The sequence below is a fragment of the Eschrichtius robustus genome, chromosome 3, assembly GCF_028021215.1.
Source record: "Eschrichtius robustus isolate mEscRob2 chromosome 3, mEscRob2.pri, whole genome shotgun sequence".
Lineage (NCBI taxonomy): Eukaryota > Metazoa > Chordata > Mammalia > Artiodactyla > Eschrichtiidae > Eschrichtius > Eschrichtius robustus.
The window spans coordinates 57,352,934-57,378,371 of record NC_090826.1 but is presented as its reverse complement, the minus strand read 5'-3'; the positions used below and the strand labels follow the sequence as shown (position 1 = coordinate 57,378,371).

Here is a 25,438-nt window from a genome sequence, read left to right as displayed (position 1 = left end):
TGCAGTTTCTCAATGAGTAATCTTTTTCTCCAGAGGGAGAAAGTTGCCCACTTTATCTTAGTGACTCCAGAAGAAAGTTCAGGGTGTCCTTTATGGTGAAACCTGCTAAAAAACTACCCCTAAATACCAGATCTACATCTTGCATGTGTATCAATGATCACAAAATGCAAAGAACAGAGTATCTGTGAATGTTTCACAGGAGGCTAAAGCCTGTGTGAAAATCCTCCTACATGAACTCCAGTGTGGTTTGGAGAAGTTATGCAGTTACGCCCTCCTCATGGGGAAGCAGCTGGTTGAGATTTACAACAGCCTGGAAAAACCCAGAATTTAGCTTCAATTGAGAACTTCAGAGAAAAGTCAGTAAATAGTTAAACCTCAAACCTTCTTTTTTTTCCAACTTGAATCTGAACTAAAATTTGAGAGAGGCTTATTTTTTTTGCCCTTTCATTAACCAATAAACAAGAGTAAGAAAAGTCCACTCTCTATACCACCCCCTCTACCCCGCCAACCTTCAGGGCATGATGCTTCCTCTACTCAGATCCTCCGAGCAGGAGCCAGCAAGTCTTGAAGGGAAGGTGATACTTTTAACCCCAGGAAAAAGGGAGGAGGGACACACATGCGGGGCTGGAAAGGGCATGTTGGCAGGTGTGGAGCAAAATCTTTTCCCAGCCCCAGAACCTTAAGACAATAAGATAATACCTCAGGCTAGGATGATTGGGGATTTTGAAATGTGTATTTATGAGCGTGCAGTGTTAAGGCTTTCAATTAAAATAATACATGCACAGACACACATATATGTGCATATAGATAGATAGATATAAAATTAACAGTCTCCAAGAGAAGAATGCAAACAAAAAGCAACAACTCTCACTACATAAATTAGCACTCTAAATCCAGGTGTTACTTAAACAAATGATATAATGGTAGCTAAATAAAGCTCTTCAACACTAAGTTTTGCCTGGGCATTGTACATAAAACCATTTCTTTGCAGTATGGGTGGAATGACTTCATTTCATATGAGTCCACTTTGCAAAGCAGCAAACTTTAAAAAAATAACTTTCTTTTTTGGAGACAAAGTATATTGTTTCTTTTTTTAATCTTAGGTCATACCAGCATCACAAAAGAAATGTTGGAGAATATCAGAACATCCTTCTGAGGAGAATTTCCGAATTTATGAAACTTCAGGGCAAACCATTCTCACCATCGACATACAGAAATCACACTATTTTCTTGTTCAGAAACACATATATAACACCTGATTGCAACGCAACATTTTACCCTATGGATTCATTCAGATTTTATCTTCCTGTTAATTGTTTACAAAAAAAATAAAAAAACATTTTCACTTGTATAGTGATTGGTACACTTCATAAACACCCCTCACCTTAAACACATTCCGCACGGCATCAATAAGAAAGAAGTTCTGGGAATTAAAGCCTGCTGAGGATCTTAAACTTTTGCTGTAGCATCACGACGCAAGCAAAGTGGGGCACCTTGGAACAGAATCATCGGAGGCAGATCAACAAAGCTGACAGTCGCGTCCCCATGCACCTCTGCTGCTGGCGGAGGCCAGGGCAGCCCCGAGCCCCCCGCGCGGTCGCACTTTAATGAATAAAACGGTCATCTCTTACCTTGTTAGAAGCCATCTCACTGACAGAGCGGTAGGTCTGGATGGTCTCTAGCTGGTCTAAGCACCAGTCCAGTTCCTCCAGCGTTTCCATTGCTAACTTTTGATAAGATTCTTCTGCAAACAAACACACAGACATGTAGTTAGGCTGGAGCTGCGGCAGGCTGTCCATAGCCGAGTCACCGCTGCCGCCGCTGATGCCGGCGCTACTGAAGGTGGCCCCGTGCTCCTTCATTATTTGCACGCCGCCGACTCCTTCCTTCCAGCTCTCTCCACCAGGAGAACAAATCACCGTCGTGCTCTGCCCGGAATGGCTCGTGCCAAGTTTTCACCACCACCCCCCCCCCCGCCCCCAGGCTGGATGAGGTGTCTGCGATCTACCAAGAAACTTCCTCTGAGGAAGAAGGCGGGGAACCGGCTCTGAAAAGCTCATCTGCATACATGAGTCCTAAAACTCAAGGCAGAAGCAGTCAGTTTTCTCAGGCCCTCTCTGCCTTCGTCATCTTGGGGCTCTTTGGGGTGCGTGATGTCATTTCTGAGTGTTTGCAGTCTAGAGGAGAAATGAGGGAAGCATTTTCTCATTTGGCTTTTCTTCTAAACGAAACGTACAGTCCAAAACTGGAGGGGGAAACTGACAGTTACGTTGTTGGAAGGCTAAGCAGTCATTCATTCTGGGGAATGTGCAAATGTTGGAATAACTTTCAATTCAGCAAACACTGACCAGCACAAGTCTTCCTCTCTCGCGAGTCTCTCTTTTAAGTAGAGGCAAAATGAGGTCTCCCTGATAAGAGTGCAGTCTCAGAGAAACTGTCTGGAGTTTTACATGAACACATTTATTGGCTGGGGAGTCGGGCAGTTCTTGTTATACTAAACAAAGCTAAGACTTCTCTTCTGCAACTGCCAGGATCACAGGGAAATTCTGAACCAGACTTTCAGGTGGAGCCAGATGTGAACGCTGCAGATTTTCTGATTAAAGCCAGGGCCTCGGATTTGTCACTGTAGGAATCCAGACTTTCTGTAAATATGTCTCAGCGGTCCATTCAAAAATTATTGCTTTTAAGATCATATTTTTGCTGGGTAATGAAACTCTTTTTAAGTGTTCACAATACGTCATTTCATACCCAAAAGTTCGTGGGTCTAAGCTAATACTTAAGGTTATTGACTTAAGAACCCTATGTTAATAAACACTGAAATTAATTTTATAAATGCTAGATGAACCAATGATGCTACAGACAGTTATAAAAACCAGTCAGACTCTCCTGCATGCATGACTGATTTTTGAAGGGAACACCATCCATTAACTCTACCAAGCTTTCTGGAATGCAAGCACACAATAGGCACTAATAAAATTAAAAATCTCACATGAAATTCTATTATAAGGAAAAGACTCACACATTCCTGTCATATTTAGAATACATTTTTCATATGTTCATGCAGAAATCCTAGGGAGATCACATAGCTTTTTTATTATTATTTGAATACTTTTATGTGTGTGGCACTCACACTTGAAGCAGAAAAGGGAATAAACAGAAGAGAGATTCCAAGTGACAGGAGCCACTTGGCACCGATGCACATTTCAAAGAATAGGTGTCTTGTTCATCCCCCACATATGCCTACACTTCAGGATAAATGGGTTAAAATTCAACATCCTGTATGTCATACTTAAAAAGCCACAAAACCACTGAAGGTGACTTCCTCCATTTTTCTTTTCACACGCCTCAAAAATGTGCAGACAAGAATTGAAGTGTTTTTAGTAAAACTCATTTCAAGCCAGCCTTGCACATACCTTCCCTCCTTTCTTCCTCAGTTTTGCCATGCTGCTTCAACACGAAGAATCTCCTCACTGACTCTTTTGTGTGTCTGAAACACCCCCTTGCCTCTATGCCCTTCCAGAAGAGCGCTTCATCCAAGGAAGCTTTTCCTGAAGTGACAGAATCCTCCCGTTCTCCCTCCTGGCCTCTCATAAAAGAAAAAGTCCAACCACTTCCCAGTTAATCATGCTTCACGACCCTGGTGTCTTCCATATCACAACCTGTGGTCCTCAAGATCAGACATTCACCATGGTGGTGGGGAGTAAGTAACTTGCTTGGAGCATTTTGAACTGACTGCGGGATGATATATTACACTTCTCCTCCCCGGAAGAGGAAAAAGGGATCCGATCTCCACCCACAAAGAAAATATGGTAATTATAGCAGTGAAGCACTGAAGAAGGAGGAGAACTCTTCAATGATCTGCCAATTAAGTGCCATCGCCACCACTCATTCCTTGCCTATTACACAGAATGAACACACGCATGCTCCTAGAGTTAGGACAATAGTGAGATGCCAGTGACTGGCCAGTGGATGTGGCAGGAACTTATTTCACTGCCCTCTCTGATTCTGGTCAGCCACAATATTTTTTTAGGTAAAAAGTTAAAATTTGAAGTTAATGAAAACTTGTCCCTTCCCAGATTCTTAATCCATGGTCAAGGTTTTCTTTATGTGCTGTTTTAGAGCCTTCTTATCACAGTAACTCAGGCAGGAGGCACAGATGTCAGAGTGGGCTAAGGATGGGAGCATCAAACCCCAGCTACTTACTGGTACTGCCAAAGGAAAGGACCAGTGCAGCTCAAACTGGCCTCCATACTAGAACTTTGTGGCTCTAGCACCAGATCCGGTGCTTGGTACCTAGTAGATACTCAGTAAATACTCAGCGGGATGGAAACCACAGTGCCTGCCCAAGCAGCCTGAAAATATTGATACTTGGGTATCTAGAGGCTGAGGATACATCTGTAGCACTGTGAAAAGAGCACCAGCTTTGGATTGAGACTCAGGCATTTTGACTTTCTCTCCTACCACTTACTGTGTGATCCTGGACCTCCATTTCCCACATCTTAAAATAAGGAGAAGAATATTTATCTCATAAAGTTATAAAGGGGTTAAATGAAACAAAGTACAGAAAGTATGGTAACCAGTTCTTAGTAGGTGATCAGCACACAGGGGTATAATTATTAATGGCAGTAAAAGTAACCCCCAAACCTGGTATGTGTGGTGGGAGGAATAGGAAGGGAGATAGAAGAACTGCATATTCAACAAGGGGTTTTATAGTCAGGATCAGTTCCACAATTTTCAGGGCCCAGTGCAAAATGAAATGCATAGTCCCTTTTCAAAAAGCAGGAAAAAGTGCTGTGAAAGGTCTTAAAATACGAAGCTTTTTCCTTTCTTCTGAAGTTGCTCTCTCTTGACCTGTCATGGTGGTATTGTATTTTTTAAATAAACTTTTAAAAAATAGTTCTAGATTTACAGAAAAGTTGCAGAGCTAACACGGAGAGTTTCCATATACCCCACATCCAGGTTTCCCGATAGTTGACATCTTAAAATGGCACATTTGTCACAATTAATGAATGGCATGGTGTGTTTTATTTACTCTTTAAAATTGTGCTACTTCAGGCAGAGGGATACCAGGAGGAGAGTGCAGACCGTTATAGGACCCCAGAGGCCCTGCAGCCTCTGACTTAGGGCACATGCACAGCTTACCAGTTGCTGGGGTGCCTGAACCTGCTAACTTCCAAACGGCGTGCTATGCCCCGGCCCAGGGCAGGCTCTGAGAAAGGCAGACATTTCCCTTCACCATGGTACCAATGCCCCAACCCACAGCAGACAGGGAACCCCTAAGGGTGCTACAACTTCTGCACCAGGATGTGCTAGATACCTGGATCAGGGTGGATAAGAGGATCACCCCCACCAAGACATGGCCTCTGTCTACCATGGTATAGCCATGCCGGCCCAGGGCAAGGACGGCTGCTCCCATGCCTCACCTGAGACTTTGCAAGGCACCCATGTCCAGCTCAGATCCTCTCTGCACCTGCACCCAGGCCCCCGCTGGGAGTGGACAGCAGCAGTGGTCATGGGGTAGGGGTAGGGACATGGATGCTGGATGAGCCCCGGGGTGCCAAGGATCAGGGAAACAGGTGGGTGAGAACACGTCCAGGGGAAGCAGGTAGGTGGCAGGAGATGGGACAGTACGGGAGCCGAGGCTTCAAGCCACGGAGTATATGCTCCATTTTCCCATCCGACTTTACTTACAAAACACCAAGATAATAATATTATGAGTTTCAAGACTAACTATGGTGCCCTTGAGTGAGGGCCCCTGTGCAGCTGCACAGGTCACATGCCCATGAAGCTGGTTCTGTTCCTTTTCTTACAAAAATGACTCTGAGAAGGAACGATGCTTAGCACCCCAGAAGCAAGTCTCAAGGGGATAAGAGAAGGTATTGGGGCCATCTGTGGTCATGGGGTGACCCTACTTGTCAAGAATTTCCGGAGAAGAAGGAGCAGGAAGAACCTCCCTTCTATTCTCCATTTCTTTTGCTCTTTCACTTCAACAAGAGCGACAAAGGAAGATTTACTTCCTTCTGCGGGTCTGGGAAGTATTGCACTTGACTCTGAGAAACAGGAAGAGAGGATGAATGAATAATTATAATTAGCATTAATCCGGTAATAATACGTGACATTCAAATAGCTCTTTTCTCAAAGGAGCGCCAAGCACACTACCCATTAATCCTTGCAACATCTCTGTGCAGTAAACACCGAACAGATATGATTATCTCTAATTCACCTTAAGGCACAAGCTAAATCAGAGGTTAAACAGAGCAAGATTCCGGGCAAGACCCTATCTTGGTCAATAAAATAGAGGATTCACCTCAGGGCTGAAAATGCATACATTCCTGAAATTGCTGCATTTAAAGTGGCATTTTACCCTTGGGTCTTTTCTATTTAAAATTGTGTAACTGCTTTCCTAAATGTTGTCATTTCTTGAGTCTCCTCTTCCCTTTTCTGATCCACCTAACACAGCCATTAGCACAGTATTTACTGTGCAGTGTTTACTCAGAAGACCTGGCTTGGTTCTGGTCCCGCCTCTTGTTTCCGAGGGTAACCTCAGGCGAGTTACTTAACTTTGCTGAGGCTACATTTCTTTATCTGAAAAATGAACATACAAAAAATACTTACTCTGTTCTCACAAGGAAGGTAGAATAGGAGAATACACACAAAACCAGACTGTAAACCTTTAAGTATAATGCACATTTTGCAAATATCACATTTATTATTACAGACAGGATATAGGTGCATTGTAGACATTGTAGACAACAAGAAAATTACAGAGAAGCAAAAAATTTGAAATGGGGGCTTCCCTGGTGGCGCAGTGGTTGAGAATCTGCCTGCCAATGCAGGGGACACGGGTTCGAGCCCTGGTCTGGGAAGATCCCACATGCCACGGAGCAACTAGGCCCCTGAGCCACAACTACTGAGCCTGCGCGTCTGGAGCCTGTGCTGCGCAACAAGAAAGGCCGCGATAGTGAGAGGCCCGCGCACCGCGATGAAGAGTGGCCCCCGCTTGCCGCAACTAGAGAAAAAGCCCTCGCACAGAAACAAAGACCCAACACAGCCAAAAATAAATAAATAAATAATTAAAAAAAAAAAATTTGAAATGATAAAAATGTCACATTTTACCAAGCAGAAATCACCATCGCTATCCCCCTTGTGCATATCCTTTCATGTATGCATGTATATAATCAAAACTAGACAACACTCGTAATTCCCTGGCAGTCCAGTGGTTAGGTCTCCGTGCTTTCACTAACGAGGGTCTGGGTTTGATCGCTGGTTGGGGAACTAAGATCCCACAAGCCTCACAGTGCAGTCAAAAAAAAAAAAAAAAAAAAAAAAGAATAGACAACGCTGTACAAACTGTTGAGTAACATTCTTTTTTTTTTTCAGTCAATGATCTCCCCTCTTCTGCTTTAATAATTTTCCAGCTCAGCTAATATTTAGCACACATTTCAATATTCCCATTTTTTTCATGCAAATTCAGTAGAGAGAGAGAGAGTGTGTGTGTGTGTGTTTTAGCAGAAAGGTGTTGGGCAGGAGAGATGCAGAGAAGGGCAGGGCAACAGGAAAGGGCAATGAGAAACCTCAGCCTTGCCACAAATAGCGAGCTGCTCAGAGCTGGAAAGCATGGAAACAGATTTTAGCAGTGATGAAGTCAGTGGCCCAGCTGGTAAGAGACCTCAGGTGCCCTAAAAGTTGGCCCCAAGCTCTGTGCAGGAAAGCATGATCTTATTACCGATCTCTGGGAAAAATCAGGACGGAGGCCCTTCATGTACTTATATCATTTGACTTTGAAGCCCTCAGTATGAGGGTTTCTCAATATAGATGAGAAAAACTGGGGCTCAGACAGGTCCTAAATCCCTATTATTAGCAAGTGAAAGCATCACAATATACCCCAAATATAAATTTTCTACAAACTATATCTAAATGCAATTTTTTATTGAGATATGATTGACATACAAAAAAGCTGGGCATGTTTCATGTATACACCTTGATGAGTTTGAAGATAAGTACACACCTATGAAACTGCCATCATAAATAATCTCATCTTAGCCATCGCCTCTAAAAGTTTCCTCCCTCCCTCTCTTTGTGTGTGTGTGTGTGATAAGCACATTTAAATAAAATCTACCTTAAATTTTTACATATATTATACAGTATGGTTAGCCATAGATACCATGCTGTACAGCAGGTCTCTAGGACTTAGTCACCTTGGGGATCTGAAACTATGTACCTTTTGATCAACACCTACCCAATCCCCCTTCACCCAACCCCTGGTAACTACCATTCTACTCTCAGCTTCTATGAGTTTCAGTATCTTAGATTCCTAATATAAGAGATCATTCTAAATGCAATTTAAACACAGCTCTGTATGTATCAGAAATGTATTTGTCAAGATTCCAAGACTTTCTACCCCAATACAGTGCATAGAAAGGAAATGTAAACAACCTTTTGTTTATCTGCCTCACATAATCAGACTCTTTTCATTAGAGAAGGTGGTACTATTTGCAAGACTGTACGGTGGTTAAATCAATCAGAACAATTGCCACAGGCAACAACAGGGATGAATCTCATAAACGTTAATGTCAAGCAAAAGAAACCAGAGATTAAAAAGCACATAAAAATATGATGTAATTTATATAAAGTTCAAAAGACGCAAAAATAAACCTATGATGTTAGAAGTCAAGACAGTGGTTAACTTAGAGTGTTAGCAACCGGGCGAGAGTTGGAGGGGGACTTCCATGGGGCCGACAATGATGTACTTCTTGGTCTGGGTACAAGTTACATGGGTCTGTTCATTTTATGAAAATTCACTGACTTCTACACCTGTGATTTGTGCACTTTTCTCTGTCTTCCTGATTTTCTGTGCATGCTTTCAGCAGAGAGACCCACCTAGGGAAAGCCTAGTTTTGTTTTTTTTTTAATTATTTATTTTTATTTATTTTATTTTTGGCTGCGTTGGGTCTTTGTTGCTGTGCGCGGGCTTTCTCTATTTGCGGCGAGGGGGGGCTACTCTTTGTTGCAGTGCCTGGGCTTCTCATCGGGTGGCTTCTCTTGTTGCGGAGCACGGGCTCTAGGCGCGCAGGCTTCAGTAGTTGTGGCTTGCAGGCTCAGTAGTTGTGGCAACCGGGCTTAGTTGCTCCGCGGCATGTAGGATCTTTCCGGACCAGGGATCGAACCCGTGTCCCCTGAATTGGAAGGCAGATTCTTTTTTTTAAAATTTTAATTATATCACTCTTTAATTAAGTTATTGATTTGTACATCATAATATAATGTATAATATGATAAAATTGTTGTTGATCACATCAGCTTCTCTCTTTTTTTTTTGACATCTTTATTGGCGTATAATTGCTTTACATCGTTGCGTTAGTTTCTTCTGTGTAACAAAGTGAATCAGCTATACATATATATATATCCCCATATCCCCTCCCTCTTGCATCTCCCTCCCACCCTCCCTATCCCACCCCTCTAGGTGGTCACAAAGCACCGCGCTGATCTCCCTGTGCTATGTGGCTGCTTCCCACTAGCCATCTATTTTACATTTGGTAGTGTATATATGTCAATGGCAGGCAGATTCTTAACCACTGCGCTACCAGGGAAGTCCCAAAACCCCAGTTTTTTTAAAAAAAAAAAAAAGAAAGAAAGAAAAGAAACAAGAAACAAGGTTTCTAAAAATATGTTTCCTTTCCTTTCGTTGAACTGTAGCAATGGGTATCAACAGAGCTTGAGGGCTTCCCTGGTGGCCTAGTGGTTAAGAATCCACCTGCCAACGCAGAGGACATGGGTTCCATCCCTGGTCCGGGAAGATCCCACATGCCGCGGAGCAACTAAGCCCACGCACCACAACAAAGAGTAGCCCCTGCTCGCCGCAACTAGAGAAAGCCCGCATGTAGCAACGAAGACCTAATGCAGCCAAAGTAAATAAAAACAAAATAAAATAAAAAATAAGAAACTTACGGTTATCAAGGGGAAAGATGGGGGCAGGCAGAAATTAGCAGGTTGAGATTAACATACAAAAAAGACAAACAAACAGAGTTTGAGTAAATCACACACAGCTGAAAAAGGATGTTGGTTTTTTGTTGTTTTTTTTTTTAGGATGTTGGTTTTGACATTGCATAGACCAGGATGCTCCTACTAACTCAAAATTCAGTGGAACATATTGGTGTCTGGCCCAGCTGTTTACAGATCCTGACTCTGCCATTTGTTTGTTAGCACTGTGACCTTAGACAGGGTAAGGAGCCTGATTGTGTCTCTGTGTCTTTATCTGTAAAACAGGAAGAGAGCATAAACTAGCTATGAGAATTAAGTGAAGCAAGGCATGCCGAGGCTTTGATACAGAGCTTAGTACCTGTCAGGAACTTTTTCCTCCACCCCACCCCCTACAAGCCTCTCCCTGGTCCTGGCCACTTTCCTGAGGGTAGGTAGCCATATATTTGGTAGCTGAGTTGGTAGAGTTGTGCTCTGGCCCTGGGCATTGGAGGTGGCGGGGGGCGGGGCGGCACATATAAAGTGGCCACGAAATCCTACAGTGTGCCTCTGGCTGCATGACCTCAGATAGGGAACTGGTTCTTGGTTAGGTTAGAGTTTGTTGGTTTTCACTTCTAAAATACAGAACTCGCCTGATGTATCATTCTGCTTTTACCCAATGCATATTGACACACCAGATCAGTGGACCTTTAGACATGGAGAATTGTATAAGAAAGCCATTTGTTCATTCATTTATTCCACAAGATATACGTTGAGTATCTACTACGTGCCAAGCCTGCTGCTGCCAGGTGCTGGGACCACAGCAATGAAGAAGACTCGGTCCATTGCACTGAATGATTACATGGGAAACCCCTTTCCCATCTTCAAAATGGTCAGTCTGTGAAGCTGGGTGCCTTATCATCTTCCTCCCCTGCCTTGCTCCCCATCCCAAGCTTATATAGTACCTTTGTGAAAATTAGAAAAATGTGCTCTCTCTTGGCAGCCATAGCCCTTGGGCAGATAGCTTGGGAAGTGACGCAAGGGTTGGATTTCAGCTCCCCTCACCACCTGGCCAAGTACCTTTGATCAGTACCCAAACTACACAATGACCTTTTGCAATGGCCCAGTGGCACATGGCACAGTCGGGGCAACCTAGCACGAAGCTTCGCCTGGTCACAGCAAAACCTGCACTTTTAGCCTCAAAATAAAGTAAACCGTTGATGTTGAAAGGAAAGCATCCCAAGACCTTTCCTAGCTCTTAATTTGTGAATATCATCAAATAACTGAAATAACATTAAATAAACCTCCATAAAATAACAAAAACATTTAATTTGGTAGACTAATTGTTATCTTTAAATGCAGTTTTTGTTTTCGTAGACACAATTTCTAAAGCAAGGGCTCTCTTGGGGAAAATATTAAAGGAGATCTTGATGGAGAAAATTTAAAAACCACTCTTCTGATTCTTGGAAGTAAGAAGTGTATATGAATTGGACTCTACATCCAGCTCATAACTAGCTTTTTCCACAAGCTTCTAGCCCTGTAGATGTCCTCCCTAGATTCAGTGGGCCTTGAGGTTAGCAGGCTTATTTCACTCCTTGGTTCCTCCTCAAAGTGCAATAAGTATTTGTTAAAATGTAAAATTGTTTCATACATATGGAAATCAGCCTCTCTTTATTTAAGGGAGTTAGGTTGGGGCTGTGAGCCTATTTATTTAGTGATCTTGGTTATGATGTTTTTCCCCTGATGGTTAGCAATAGCTTTTCTTTTCATTGTAAGTTATTAAGTCCAAAGGTATATATTTTCTTTTGATCACTCTTTGGTAAATGAAATGCACCTGTGTTAGAGTGCAACTTTTCCAGAAGGCTGTTGTTTTAACCTTGAGTAAAACATTCTTAGAACAAATCCCAGGAACTGAAGAACACTCATACAGTCTGTAACACAGTTCTTCCAAAGGCCATCTGTAAGCCCCAAATGGCCTTTCTTCAGGCAGGACTTTGTTAATGTGTCTTTATAAATATGAGGAACTTTGCAATTGCACATGACAGGGATTTCACTCTGGGTGGATTCACGGAAGAAGAGGTTCACTGCCCTCAAGGGAAATAACAGTGAAAGTAGGTCATTTTGATGCTGATCTCCAGCAAACTCCTGTAAGACTACAAGTTAAAAAAAACTCCAATCACAGCTAGCTTTGGTATATACAACTTGACAGTTTACCAAGCACTTTCACTTGTGGATCTCATTTTTTCCTTGCAAAATAAACCCCATGAGATAGAAATTATTATTATTATGACATACATTTTCCATTACGCATGTTAGAAATTTGAGGCCTGGAGATGTTTAATGATTTGCTCAAAGTCATCTGATGAGAGACAGAGAGAGATGAGAGATGAAGAGGAGGGAGGGAGAGAGAGGGAAGGAAGAAAGGGAGGAGGGAGAAGAACCAAAGTTCTCTGATCCTGAATTCCATGATCTTTTTTGCTAAGCCATGGGGCCTGTTATAAACAAATGGTCCAACTTTCTCTTTCTTTCACCCAGGCAAGATTGGACAAGGTGAAACTGTCTTTGATGTGCCAGCCTCATGGCCCTGTTCCTTTCAGTGTCCTTACCCTTGCCAAACTCTGCTCTCCAGAAGGACTCTGACTTTGGCTTTCCTTACTAATGAGAGTCTGTACTCATTCAGTTAATAACATGTACCACAAATGTGAAAGGGTGCCCAAGGAACCTAATTATCCACCTGTGTTGGTGTTACAGGGCAATGCCACAAGAAAGCAATCAGACATGGAGGTCAGTCGGTGTCCAATTATTTTTCTAATACATTAAATATATACAAGAAATATCTATGAAGAATATAGAGCAGTGGTTAAAAGCTTGGTCTCTGGAACTACACTGTCTGGGTTCATATTCCATTGTCTAATCTTAGAGGAGTTACTTAATTTCTCTCTGCCTCAGTTTCCTCACCCATGTAATGAGAATAATAATGGTATCTATATAATGGGTTGTAGTCTTTACTTAATGAGTAAATGTAAAATGCTTAAGACAGTCCATGGTATAATATAAGTGCCAGATAAATGTTGGCTATTGGTTGTTGAATATGAGACAACAAATATTTATTTAATGAGTGGATTTTTTTTTGAGTGCCTATTATGTTGTAGGCTCAGCATGAAACTCCAAGGGTATAATGGTAAATTCTATGGACATAGTTTTTGCTTACTTGAAGCCTATATTCTAGCAGGAAGAGACAAATAATTATACAAAAACTTACTTAATTACAATTGGAAAAGGAGCTGCTACTAATTTTAGAGTGCCCTAAGAATTTATAACAGGGATAACAGAGGACTCAAAAGTCTAAGAAGTGGGATGTGATAGAAAGTTCAGGGAAGGCCTAACTTGGAAAGTTATGAGATTTGACGGAATAAGAATTAGGTGCAAAGAGGGAGGAAAGCATACCAGACAGGAAGAATATCAGGGTGCATTCCACGGACTAAGATCTGTCCATGTGGCAGGAACACACCGAGAGAAAAAGACTGGTGTGAGAAGTTCAGATCAGGCCCTACACAGCCATGGAAGGCCATGGAGAGAAGCTTGGAGTGGCCTAGCCAAATCTGCGTTTAAAAAAGATCACGCTCCCTGGTGGTCCAGTGGCTAAGACTCCGTGCTCCCAATGCAGGGGACCTGGGTTACATCCCTGATCAGGGAAATAGGTCTCACAGGCCAACTAAAGACCCTGCATGCCACAACTAAAAATCCTGCATGCTGCAACGAAGATCCCGCGTGCTGCAACTAAGACCCAGGGCAGCTAAATAAATGAATAGATAAATAAATATAAATAAATAAATAAAAATCTTAAAAAAAAAAAAGAGATCACTCTCCATGCAATCTAGGGATTGAACTTGAAGGCGGGAGTGGCTGCAAGGAGGCTAGCTAAATAGTATTTAAAAGCTCAGGATAAGGAGGAAGACAGATAAGTTTGATTTCTGGCTCTGTCATTTATTTTATTAGCAGTGCAAACTTGGGCAAGTTGCTTAATTTTCTCTAAGTCTTAATTTCCTCATTTCTAAAATTAGGGGATGTATATCTTTCCGGTGGGGTTGTTATGAGAATTAAGTGAAGTAATCCACATAAAAGTACTTAGCCCAGTACCCAGCACCTAGTAAGTATTCATGCCAGTTGCTAGCAGCATTATTACTTATTTTATTGCTTTAACCTATGCAGGAAGTAGTGATGGCTAGAATTACGTTGTAGCAATGCAGATGGAGAGAGGTAAATGCATTTGAGATATTTATGAGTTGAAACCGTATCGTCCCTAGGACAGTGGTATTTGGTTGGTGACCAAAACTCTCAGTCATCTCAGCTTTTCAGGTCAGAATGTGATTTCTGTCAGTGTGCTTTAACTTCATTCCACTTTCAGTACTAGGCCAACTCATAAGAGTGCAATGAGAAATCAGAGACCAGTGAATTAATTTACAGAGAGCAATAATTTATGGTAAGCTCTTCATGTCATCTAGTCATTACACGTTCCTCAACATGGGAGACCAAATGCTTATCATAAGATTGCTTGGCAAGCATCAAATCAGAGCAGGGGACCTAGTTGGATGGTTTTAATCTGCTTTACTCAAGCTTGATACGCTTAGCTCAAGTGTTTCCATTGGCCTGAAGTGCCCTTCCCAACTTTGTACACCTGGCTAACTCTTATCTTTTAGGATTCAGCCTAGAGTTATCTCCTCTACAAAGCTTTCCAAATACTCCGAGGTTGGATTAAGCTCCCTTCCTCTCAGCTCCCACAACAACTGTGTTCAGGCCTCTTATTTCCAACTGACCATGTCACTGGAATTCTTTCTCTTCGTTTATTTTACCCATGACTTCTTGAGAGCAAGGAACATATCTTTTTGGCTGGTCTTTAATGTAGCACAGTATCTACTTACCTAGTAGAAGCTCAAAAAAGTATTGTTTCAACTGCTGACTTGCCCAACATATCAGTAGATGGGATATCCACTACCCAAAGGAATGGGGTCTTGGCTACTGAACAGTATTGGAGAAGCAATATCAGGAATTCCTGCTCTTGGTTCTTTTTTTACTAGTCTCCAAATAAACCACCTTCTTTTTGCTGATTTATTCAACATTACCACAATTAATAAGCTCTCTATTTCTTTTGCATTCATGTCTTGATTAGATTTCTAGCTGGCTCATTTTAATATAGGGGATATTCTGTCTCCCAAGGGGACTTTTGCAAAATCACATGCAGGATTTGTTATTTAACTCTCACAGAATAGCTGCAGGTGTCTGTGCACTAAGCAATACTAGAATTCCAAATTGATTTTGACAGTTGTCATACAAAAGATACAAGTAAAGTTCAGAGGCAGCACAGACAGATCTTAAAGACATGGGGGAAAGGGCGATCAGGAGAGACTTGGAGGCCACGTAAAGAAGAATGGGTGGAATTTTGAGAGATGGAAAAACTGAGGTAAGGCAATGAGCAGCATGAATAAAGGTATGAAATTAGAAACACGCCACACCATTCAGTCCTATTGGGGAGAATAAGCATAATAGTCCTATTTGATTAGAACATTGGGTGTCAGCAAGGGTGCAGATTGGAATACATTTGCAAAAGTAGCATGGTCAGGCCCCGATATTGGAGAGTGTTTTATGCTAGACCAAGGAATCTGACTTTATTTGGCAGACAATGGGGAGCCATTGAAAACTGTTCAACAGAAGGATGGCACACACAGTGGTTAATAAATATCTTAATATTGTTATACAGTTGTTTAATGTTTTGCAGTTATAGATCTCTTTCATGTGTATAATCTTTTTAAATCCTCATCGTGCCTTGTGAGAAATGTTTTACTGTCTCTATTTTATACAGGAAGAGACTGAAGTTTAGGGAGTTTAAGCATCTCACCCCAAATCCCATAACTGATAAATGCAGAACCCAGAGACCTGAGCCTGAGCTTTCTGCCTCAAGTTCCATGCTCTTGCTATTACAGTGAAGCCTATAAGATGAATAATTGATCTGATAGATGTAAGTTGTAAGGATAATAAGATGGAGCAGAAAATAAGCACCTGGTAAATTATTATTATCAGGGATTACTATTTGCAGAAAAAGTTAGCCGCTAAGAAGTAATGAGGTCCCAAACTGAGTGGGATCAGGGGGAATAGAAGGGTTATATATACCTTAAATTTCTCTTTACTTGTAGAGTGAAAGTTGTCAAAGGAATTTCAAGAATTGATGGAAAGCAGAAGAAAAGGTGTTTGCCACTGGGAATGAACATGGTAAGTGGGGAGAAGAGGGGTAGAAATTTCCTGTCACTCAAAACGTTATGGGCTGAAATCTCTTTCACTTACCTATAGGAAAGTGCCTCCACCTAGCGCTCTCCTGGGTGATGTCTCCGATCACACAGGACTTGGGGTACTTCACCATGTGAGAACGGCATTGCATTTGACAGTCAAGAGTTTGCCAAGAGCCCAAAGTACTACATACAGTCTTTTCCAGTTGACAAAGCATTTTCAAGTGTGCTCATTTTCTTCTACAAACAAAGCCATGAAAGTTCTCTCCATTTTTATAAATGAGATCATTGAGGCTCGTCAAGGTAAGGGGACTTTCTTTAGAATCTGGAATTTCTGCATTGTCCAGTATGATAGTTATTAATCACGTGTGGCTATTGAGCAGTTAAAATGTGGTTTCAGATGTGCTGCAGGTGTAACATACACACTGGATTTCACAGACTTTATGTAGAAAAATGATGTAAAATATCTCTGAAAAGTTTTACATTTGACATGTTGAAATTATAATATTTTGGATATAGTGAACTGAGTAAAATACATTATTAAAACAAATTGCACCTGTTTCTTTTTATGTGCTTACTAGAAAATTTTAAATTTCCTATGGGTTTTGCATTACATGACGATTGGACAGCACTGTTCTAGACCATAAAGCTATTGCTATTGACGTGAGTACTCCAAAGCCGACATTCATTCCCCCCACACACTCACTTTAGAAGAGGTGGTAATAAGGATAATAATTGGAGTTATTATTTATCCATTACCAAAGTTTCTAAGCACTTTGCATGCATGAACTAATTTAATCTTCATCAAAATTTCATGACCTGAGTATTATTTTATATATAGTAGATCATTTTATTTTGCAGATGAGAAACAGAGAAATTCAGGAGCTCTCTGAGAGCCACAGATTTAGTGGCGTCAGAATTCAGACTTAGCCAGTCTGCCTCCAGTGCCATTAGGAAGGCTTTAGTGGCTGCCTCTATTGGGTAAGTCCCAAGGAGACATTTGGATTGATTTCACTTTATTGTTGACCTACTATAACTCAGGCAGCATGTGAGAGACTTTAGATATTATCTCATTTAATCTTTGCAACAACTCCATTAAGTAGTTATTATTCCTATTTTATAGGTGAGTAAACTGAGGCTTGGAGAGATTGCACAACCTGCCCAAAGTCACACTAGGTACATGGTGGAACTCAGTTTATAATCCAGCCTGAATCTAAAGTTGATACTCCATCACTACGTCAATCTGTGAAAGAGCTACACCTGAACCTCCTGGGGGTGCTTCCCAGGCAAACCCCAAGGTACTGAAGCAGTCTCTCTGGGGTGGGCTCTGGGAATTTGTTCTTCTTAGAATTGCTTCAGGTGACCCTCATCGTCAGCCAAGTTTGGCGATAACCACCCTCTCCGAGTCTTTCATTTTCCTGGGAGTCCCACCTCTTCAGTCTCTCCTAGGAGCTGATGAAAAATTGAAAAAAAAAAAGGAAAAGGAAAGAAACAAACAAAAACAGTATTTCCCTTAGGCAGCTTCAGTGAGGCTGACCATTCATCTCAGCAGTGTCCCTGCTTCTTTCAAATCTTATAATCATCTGCCTTAAAATGTGGGCTGAAATGATTTAATTAAGCAGAGATAATCATAGGCTTCAGAGATAAAATAGCCAGTCCTCCTGAAGACATCCTTACAAACATCGAAGCAGTCCAGGACTGTGTCTGAGATGAGAGAGGCAGGGATTTTTAGGGAGTGTAGAGGTGGGGGGGATGGGAGGAAGGAACGTAGCGGTAGACCCACAGGCTCTCAATGTGATTTATGGGGTCCTGGATGATTCACTAAGAACCACTGGATGTGAATGAAGACACAGAATGAATAAAATCAAGTGACTCTTGGGGGTGGGGTTGTGTGTGTGTGTGTGTGTGTGTGTGTCCCCATGTGCACGAGCGTGCACGAGCGTGCACATGTGGTAGGAAGGTTATGTTTTTGGCAGCCTTGTTTGCACATAGACAAGCAATTGCTTTATGTGACAGATTCAGAACTTCTGACTAGCACACAAATATAAAATTAGGTCCTAGGTTTCATGGCAACCCAACTCAACACAGTAGCAAACAAGAATTGTTTGAGAATCTGAGAAAGAAGCCAACATTGTGTATGTCACAGCTAGCTTGCCTTCTTTTGACCAATTTCTCCTAATTTAGCAGTACTTCCGTTCCTGCCCTAATTTCCCCTGGTTTGTAAACTACGTCACTTAACTGAACTCAGCTCCAGACTTTAGAAAAACAAAATTTTGTATTTCAGCAATGGTTTTCTTGGCATTTCTGCCTCTAAAGAATTTTACTTGATTCTGATTTTTCCTTTTCACCCTTGAAAGATCGTAGCTATCAGTTGTGTTTCCCTGTTTCTCCTTTTCTAATGGAGTGTCTAACACAGTATAATGCAGTGTCTGTTAAATGTGATTAAAGATTTCAGTGTTTGGTAAAAACCAATATTTACCAGGGAAATCCCGCCAACATAAATGTGCAGGCGAGGTAGAAAATATTGGCTCAATCTCCCCCGGACACACACATACAAACAAGAACTGTAAATGTTTTGCATGTCACTTCTGACATTTCTGGACTCTTTTTTTGCCAGTTTCACACATGTATCCATTTAACACAGATTCTGAACAGTCTTAAAACTGGAATAATCTAGATAATAGACTCCAATAGTCATTTTTAAAGTTGTTTTCTTGTTAGCTGAGGTTTGTTGTTGCTTGTTTTGTTTCTTCTGCTCTGGTGGTTCTTCTAGCATTTATCACACACTGTCACGTAATTTGTTTAAGAGGTTTCCTTGAATTATGAGAGTTAATATTATTTGAAATAGTAAACAAGGGAATACTGATCTTTTACAAAGTAAATTATACTACAAAATTTATTTGCAGAAACATCCACAGACATTTTGAGATTAAGTCAGTCTTGTTTGAGTGATTGCTTTAATTTAGCAAACATTTACTGAATTGAATTTATTCACTGATTGAATTTATTGAATGAATGAAATACTGCTACACTTTGAATGAATTTCAAATAGTTGTAGTTTGGATTTGAAATTAATTTCTCTGAAACTGAATAGCCCAGGCAGCCAGCAGACAGAAGGCCCCAGCTGGCACCTGGCAGCCACAGCCTCAGGAGGAAGACTGGAGAAGGTGGAGACTGAGTGAGTTTCACGTGGCCAAAGCTCAGGACCAACCCCTCAGTAAAAACTTTAAACTGCAGTTCCTATACCACACTTCCTCTTAGTACAGAGGGCTGGGTCTGAGACGAGGGAGAGGGAATGACTCATCTGCAAAAGAGGCCACTGAGATTGCTAATGGCAAACCCTGAACAGTGCCTGGTAAACAGCAAGCACTTAATAAATGCTTACCTTATAAACAAGTAAAATGAAATCCAATAACCTACTATAACTTATGGGTTCAGTGTGGCATGTTCTGATCAAGATTTAGGAGCAAGAACAATTTCTATGTCTAGTCGTCATGATAAAATCCCTTTGGTTACTTTCTCTAACTCCAAATGCTCAAGTGCTTATGCACCAAAAACTGAAGGACCACGGGAAGGATGGATAAGGATAATGTTAGTCAGAGCAACCATTAATTGCGAGTCTGCCTGAACAAAATCTCTCTAATCTTTGAGACAACCTTGTGAGGTAGATTGCGTTATCATTAATGTATAGATGACAGAACAGGTGGGAAAGGAAATGGTGAATGAGGCTGGAAAGGTGGCCTGGGTGTCTGGGCTGAATAGCAGGCCCCAGTCCAGGATACAAAAGAAGCAAAAGACAAGTCGTTGCTGTCCTCTAGGAATGTGTGATCCGAGAGGGGAGCAGGAATGCTCAGGCACAGAAGGCAAACAGCAAGCGCACACTGTGGGCTGCGGGCTGGATCATCCGAAGACTGGGAGCAGCAAAGGCATGCTTGTGCTTTGAACAGAGCAGGTGCTTATTAATACATGCTTGTGGAAGTGCACTGAACTTAATTGAATTAAGAACCAAATAACGGTAATCTAGATGGAAAAGCATGGGATCCAAAATGAAATGCAAAGCATCAGGGAGATAAGTCTTACTGAACAGAGACTGTAGAAGAAAAATGGTTAGAGAGTCAGAGCGGGGCCAGATTGTGAAGTGCAGGAGTCTGGACTTGATGTACGTACGAGCAGCAGGGAGCTACTGGAGGTTCTGGTCGAGGGGCGAGGCATGAGGAAAGTGGGAATTTAGGACAATGCAGCCAACAGGAGTGTGTAAGATGCCTCTCAATGGGAAGCAGCTAGAGTTACGGGTCCCAGGAAGACCCAACTGTGGGGATCTAAGCTGAAAACAATGCAGGCTAGAACAGGTGGTGACGATAGGATGAAAGAGAGAAGTTCTAAATAAGGTCTGGAAGGAAACAAATATATACCAATTCATGACAGGGCAAAAAATATACCATTCTCCATAAGAGGTGACCAGGGAGAGGAAGGTGTGCAAAACTGTCAGCACGGTTTCTAGCCTTGGCGTGGACAGAGCAGAACCACTGACAGATATGAAGGAGTTGGGGGAGGAGGGGGAAACGGTAATTTGGACTCCCTGGAGTTTGGTGTGATTCCCATATGGTTCCAAGGACTTGGGGTGGGTCTCTAGTAAGTGGACTGAGCTCCAGGCATGGATTGCCGCTGAGGATTATGAGATGGGGTTCGTGAGCACACACTGCCTGCCCGTGACTCTCCAGGACAGGTGTCTATCTTCTAATTGGTTCCTGGAGAAAGGTCAATAACAAATACAAGATCCCACCCACGGCCTGCACATTATCTCACCAACTTGAGTGATTTCCAGCTCTGCAGGGCACAAGCCCAATGCAAGAGATTTCTCTCTTCTCAGCATCTGCAAGGTACAAGGCCAAATCCTCTGTGGAAAGGACCACTAAAGCTGGACGCGGCCCGAGAGACCAATCATATTCAAACCAACTCCTTGGTTCATAGGTGATAAGACTGAGGCCAGGAGAAAGGAATGGACATCTCCAAGATCATACAGCCATTCCCTCTGTGAAACAGCAGGGACCAGTTTTGAATTTTTACAGAACCTGTTGTTGCCACTTCCCTGTGCCTCAACTCTGACTGGCAACATTTAAAGTACCATTCATTTAAACTAGTATCTGTGGATACATAATAGGTGTCAGTCTCCATGCTAAACACAGAGGATACCAGAAGGGTAAATAGAGCAATCACTGCCATTGAGGCACTCACAGTCCAGAAAAGACTGTTTGAGAATAGGAGTCATTGCTTTTCCTCGGGTAGGAGTGATAGGGAAGGCTTCCTGGAGGAAGTTATGCCTTGGCAGGGTTTTAAAGGATGAATAGGAGTTTTCTCAGCAAGAAATAGGAAAAGAAGGTAAAAGTATTTTATAAGCAAAGGGAACAGCGTGTATCAAAGTAAAGAGATGATACAGTATAGTGCTTGGTGTTACTATTAAGGGTTTAGTAGTTTCATGGCAATTGAGGGTAGAGAAGGAACAGCAGGAGAGGCAGACAGAGCACTGTTAGGAATTTTAAAAGTATGTGTGTTGGGGGTGGGGGGAGTGAAAAACATGAGGAAGACATCCACAAAGTTCCTAAATGATATTCCTTAGAGTTATAATCAGAGATATATAGAGAGTTAGAGAGCAAAAGTCAGTAAACTTTTTAAAAAAGACCAGATAGTAATTACTCTAGGCTTGTGAGCCACATGGTCTGAGTTGCAAATATTCAACTCTGCCATTTAAGCATGAAAACAGCCACAGATAATACAGAAACAAATGCAAGTCACTGTGTTCCAATGAACCTTTATTTTCAAAAACAAGTGTACGGCCCGAGGGCCATGTTTGCCAATCACTACTACAGAGACATCCTGAGATCCTGACATCACTCTCAATACCTGTGGTAGACAGAACAAAGGCTTCCCAAGGAGGTCCACATCCTAATCCTTGCAACCTGTGAATATATTATGCCACATGGCAAAGGAGGATTAAGGTAGCAGATGGCAATATGGCTGCTAATGAGCTAATCTTAAAATAAAAATATTATTTTAGATTATCTAGGTGGGCCCTATGTACGAGGGTCCTTAAATGTGGAAGTGGAAGACAGATGAGTCAGTGTCCGAGTGATGGAATGTGAGAAATATTCAACTGACTATTGCTGCCTTTGAATGTGGAAGATGGCCAGGAGCCAAGGAAGGCAGGCAGCCTCTAGAAGCTGGAAAACGCAAGAAAATGGATTTTCCCCTAGAGACTCCAGAAAGGAACACAGCTTTGCCAAAACCTTGATCTGTGTTGTTTTAAGCCACAAAGTTTGTGTAATTTCTTACAAGGGCCATAGATAACTAATACAATGCTCACGTGAGCTAAACCTTCTAAACATTGTGGCGAACTCTCCGGGCCTCCAGAGTAAAGAACTCAGGTTTAACATCCATTTAAGTGCCTCATTTAAATGCAAAGGGTAGGTTAAAGAAATCTGGATTTGGATGTGGGGAAATTAGGCCATGCTTCAGGGAGTGTCTAGAATAAGGAGCTGCTTTTACACTGAACAGGCTTCACAGCTCCCTGATGGGGTAGAGGAGGCACTGAAACAAAATTTCCCGTGATGTGTGTTTCTCAGGGGGCTCCCAGACCTATACACTTGGGGATTTAGAGAACTGTGTGTGTGAGGGTGCAGATGAAAGTCCCAGAGCAGGTCCCGTAGGCAGGCTCAGAGTGGGGAAGTGGGCCGTCAGACATCAGCGCCTGACTTTCTCTTCCACCCACAGCAGGTTACCCTCTGCCCTCTGCTGTGCCACTGTAACATTTACGTCACAGGGGATACACTTTGCTGCCCTAACATGTGTGTTACAAGGGAAATGAGAGCATGAAGCTGGTGGCATTTGACAAAGGAGGCAGCATTCCAAAGACGAGCTTGGGCAGGCCCGGCAGGCACATGCTGTTAGGGGTCATTTCAGAGAGAGCCACCGCCGCTGGGCACTCACAGAGGTAGGTCGGTTGAGGTCAAGGGCCTCTGCCCAAAAGGCCTCTCAAACTACCTTCCGTGGCCAGAGGCGGAGGCCATGGGTTCCAACCTCCCTTCCACACTGTAAACATCCTGAAAGCAAAGACTTCCTCGCAGCAGCTAACGCAGTGCCTTCCACGCCAGAGCCAGGCGTCACTGCCCAGTGGCTAGCTGATTATTAGTAAAATCGAGGAGGCGGTGAAGGCAGATCTTGTCATAACAATAACAGTTCTCACAATAAATCTGGAAAGTACATTTCAATGTACAAAATATCCTCACATACACTGTCTCAAATGATCCTCCTAAGGCTGCTAGGAAGGGAGTATTAGCAAACCCATTTTGCTGAGAAGGAGAATGAGTTTCATAGGCATTAAGTGACTAGATTAACACTCCACAGATCGCAACTGGAAGAGCTGGGCCTGAACCCAGGTCTTTGGTGTCTTAGATTGGGAGTTCATCAGCATCTTACAACTTCTCCTCCTTTCCTCCCTTCTCTTCGTCCCTCCCTTCTGGAAACACTGAGTATCTACTATGTACCAGACAACACTGTTCAAGCTCCCACAGATATAAAGTTAACTAAGAAGGTTCTGGACCTGAGGAAGATCATAGTTTGGCAGGGGAGCCAGACATGTCAGTGTGCAAACTATGATACAACCTAAGACTAAGACATTTATTGAGTACTCTATGTGTCTTGCACTGTACAACTAACGTTCAACATCTTATGATGTAGGTATCATCTTCCCCACTTTACAGGTAAGGAAATGTAGCTTTAGAGTCATTAAGTATCTCATAAGTTGCAGCCAGGATCCCCATTCTCTCCTGATTCCTCATCTCACACTCTCAGCCACTCTACAGTGCTATGTCACCATAAGCACTAGCACAGAGCTCTACACCGGGGCAGTGAAAGAGCAGGGGAAAGACGGGTTGACAGTCCAGCAGAATTAGAGAAGCAGAATAAAAGATGGGTTGACTGCCCCTAGAAAGTGGGACATGTGCATATAATGCAGCAGAGAGGAATGAACCAGGTCATTTAAGGATGATCTTTAAGTTTGACCCCTGATTCTAAAAACTGAACATGAGAAGAGAGTATCCCACAAATCTGATGCCATTTAAAAATATTTTTCTGAGTAACTATTAGGTGCAAAGCATTGCCCAGGGGATTCCATGAGGAATCAGATTCAGGCCTAACTCTTAAGGAGATAATCCTGTATTTGCACTGAGAGAGTAGAGGTGAAGCCATCTTCTAAGGTCACTGTGGGGTAGAAGAAAAAGTTCTGAACTGGGAGCTGGGAGATCTGGACTCCAGTCCCAGTTTTATCACCTGTTCGCCCAGCAAGCCCCTCAGCCTCTCAGTTCCATTTCTGCAGCTTTGAAATCCAGTGTTGGAACAGATAATGTCTAGGGCCTCTTTTAGCTCTGATATTTTATTATTCTGTTTCGTTAAGGAAGTAGAGGAAAAGAGCTTACGTGTCACAGGGGACTGGAAAGGGAGAGAGTAGTTCACCTCACCAGAAGCCATCCCACAGGAGGTGCCTTTGGCACCCCAATCCTGCAGGTGCCCAGCAGCCGCGTGGTGTGAGCTGCCAGGGTCCCCGCCTGTTTTCTACTCTCAAACTTGCAAGGGATCCCCTAAATAATGAAACCACAGACAGGTACCCCAAGAGGTCAGTGTTTTTCAGATGCCTTGCACATCCACAGCACTAAGTGGCTGCTTGAAGCTATTATACCATTATTATTGTTGTTGTTAGAGAATTACGGTAATTAAGACTATTTACTGGGAGGATTCTACGCACAAGATGCCATGAGGGGTGCTTTGCTGACAATTACCTCCTCCTCTTGCCAAATGTAAGCAGTGTTACTGTCTCTAATCTAGGGATGAATCTGTGGCTGGAGAAGGTTAAATAACCTGCCTGAAGCCACACAGCCACCAGTCTGGGGCAGAGCCTGTACTCCCACCCAGGACCTAACCCTAATCCTAACCCTAACCGTAATCCTAACTTCATCCTCCTGCTCTATTTTGCTACAATCTGCGATGCTTCCAATCTGGGTACCCTTCCTTCACTTTAACCTGCCATGAGCAACTGAAAAGGAGGTAAAATGGCCGATACGAATCATACCATCATCTTACCTTACAGTTTGCAAAGCGCTTTCTCATAAATCCATCACCTGATTCTCATGTCAGCCAGAGAGCGAGATGGA

At 42.5% G+C, this 25,438-nt stretch overlaps 1 protein-coding gene across 3 annotated transcripts in view; it reads right to left on the bottom strand.

The window, feature by feature from the left end:
- Window positions 1-25,438, bottom strand: part of PDE4B (phosphodiesterase 4B) — a 591,158-nt gene that overhangs the window by 42,913 nt on the left and 522,807 nt on the right. For 2 of the 3 annotated variants that reach the window (XM_068540054.1, XM_068540055.1), the window contains one exon: window positions 1,632-1,744. In XM_068540054.1, coding sequence (XP_068396155.1) covers window positions 1,632-1,744 — 113 coding nt within the window. Of the gene's footprint in view, window positions 1-1,631; window positions 1,745-2,348; window positions 2,416-25,438 lie in introns of those variants that run through there. The other variant, XM_068540056.1, reaches the window with a different exon arrangement.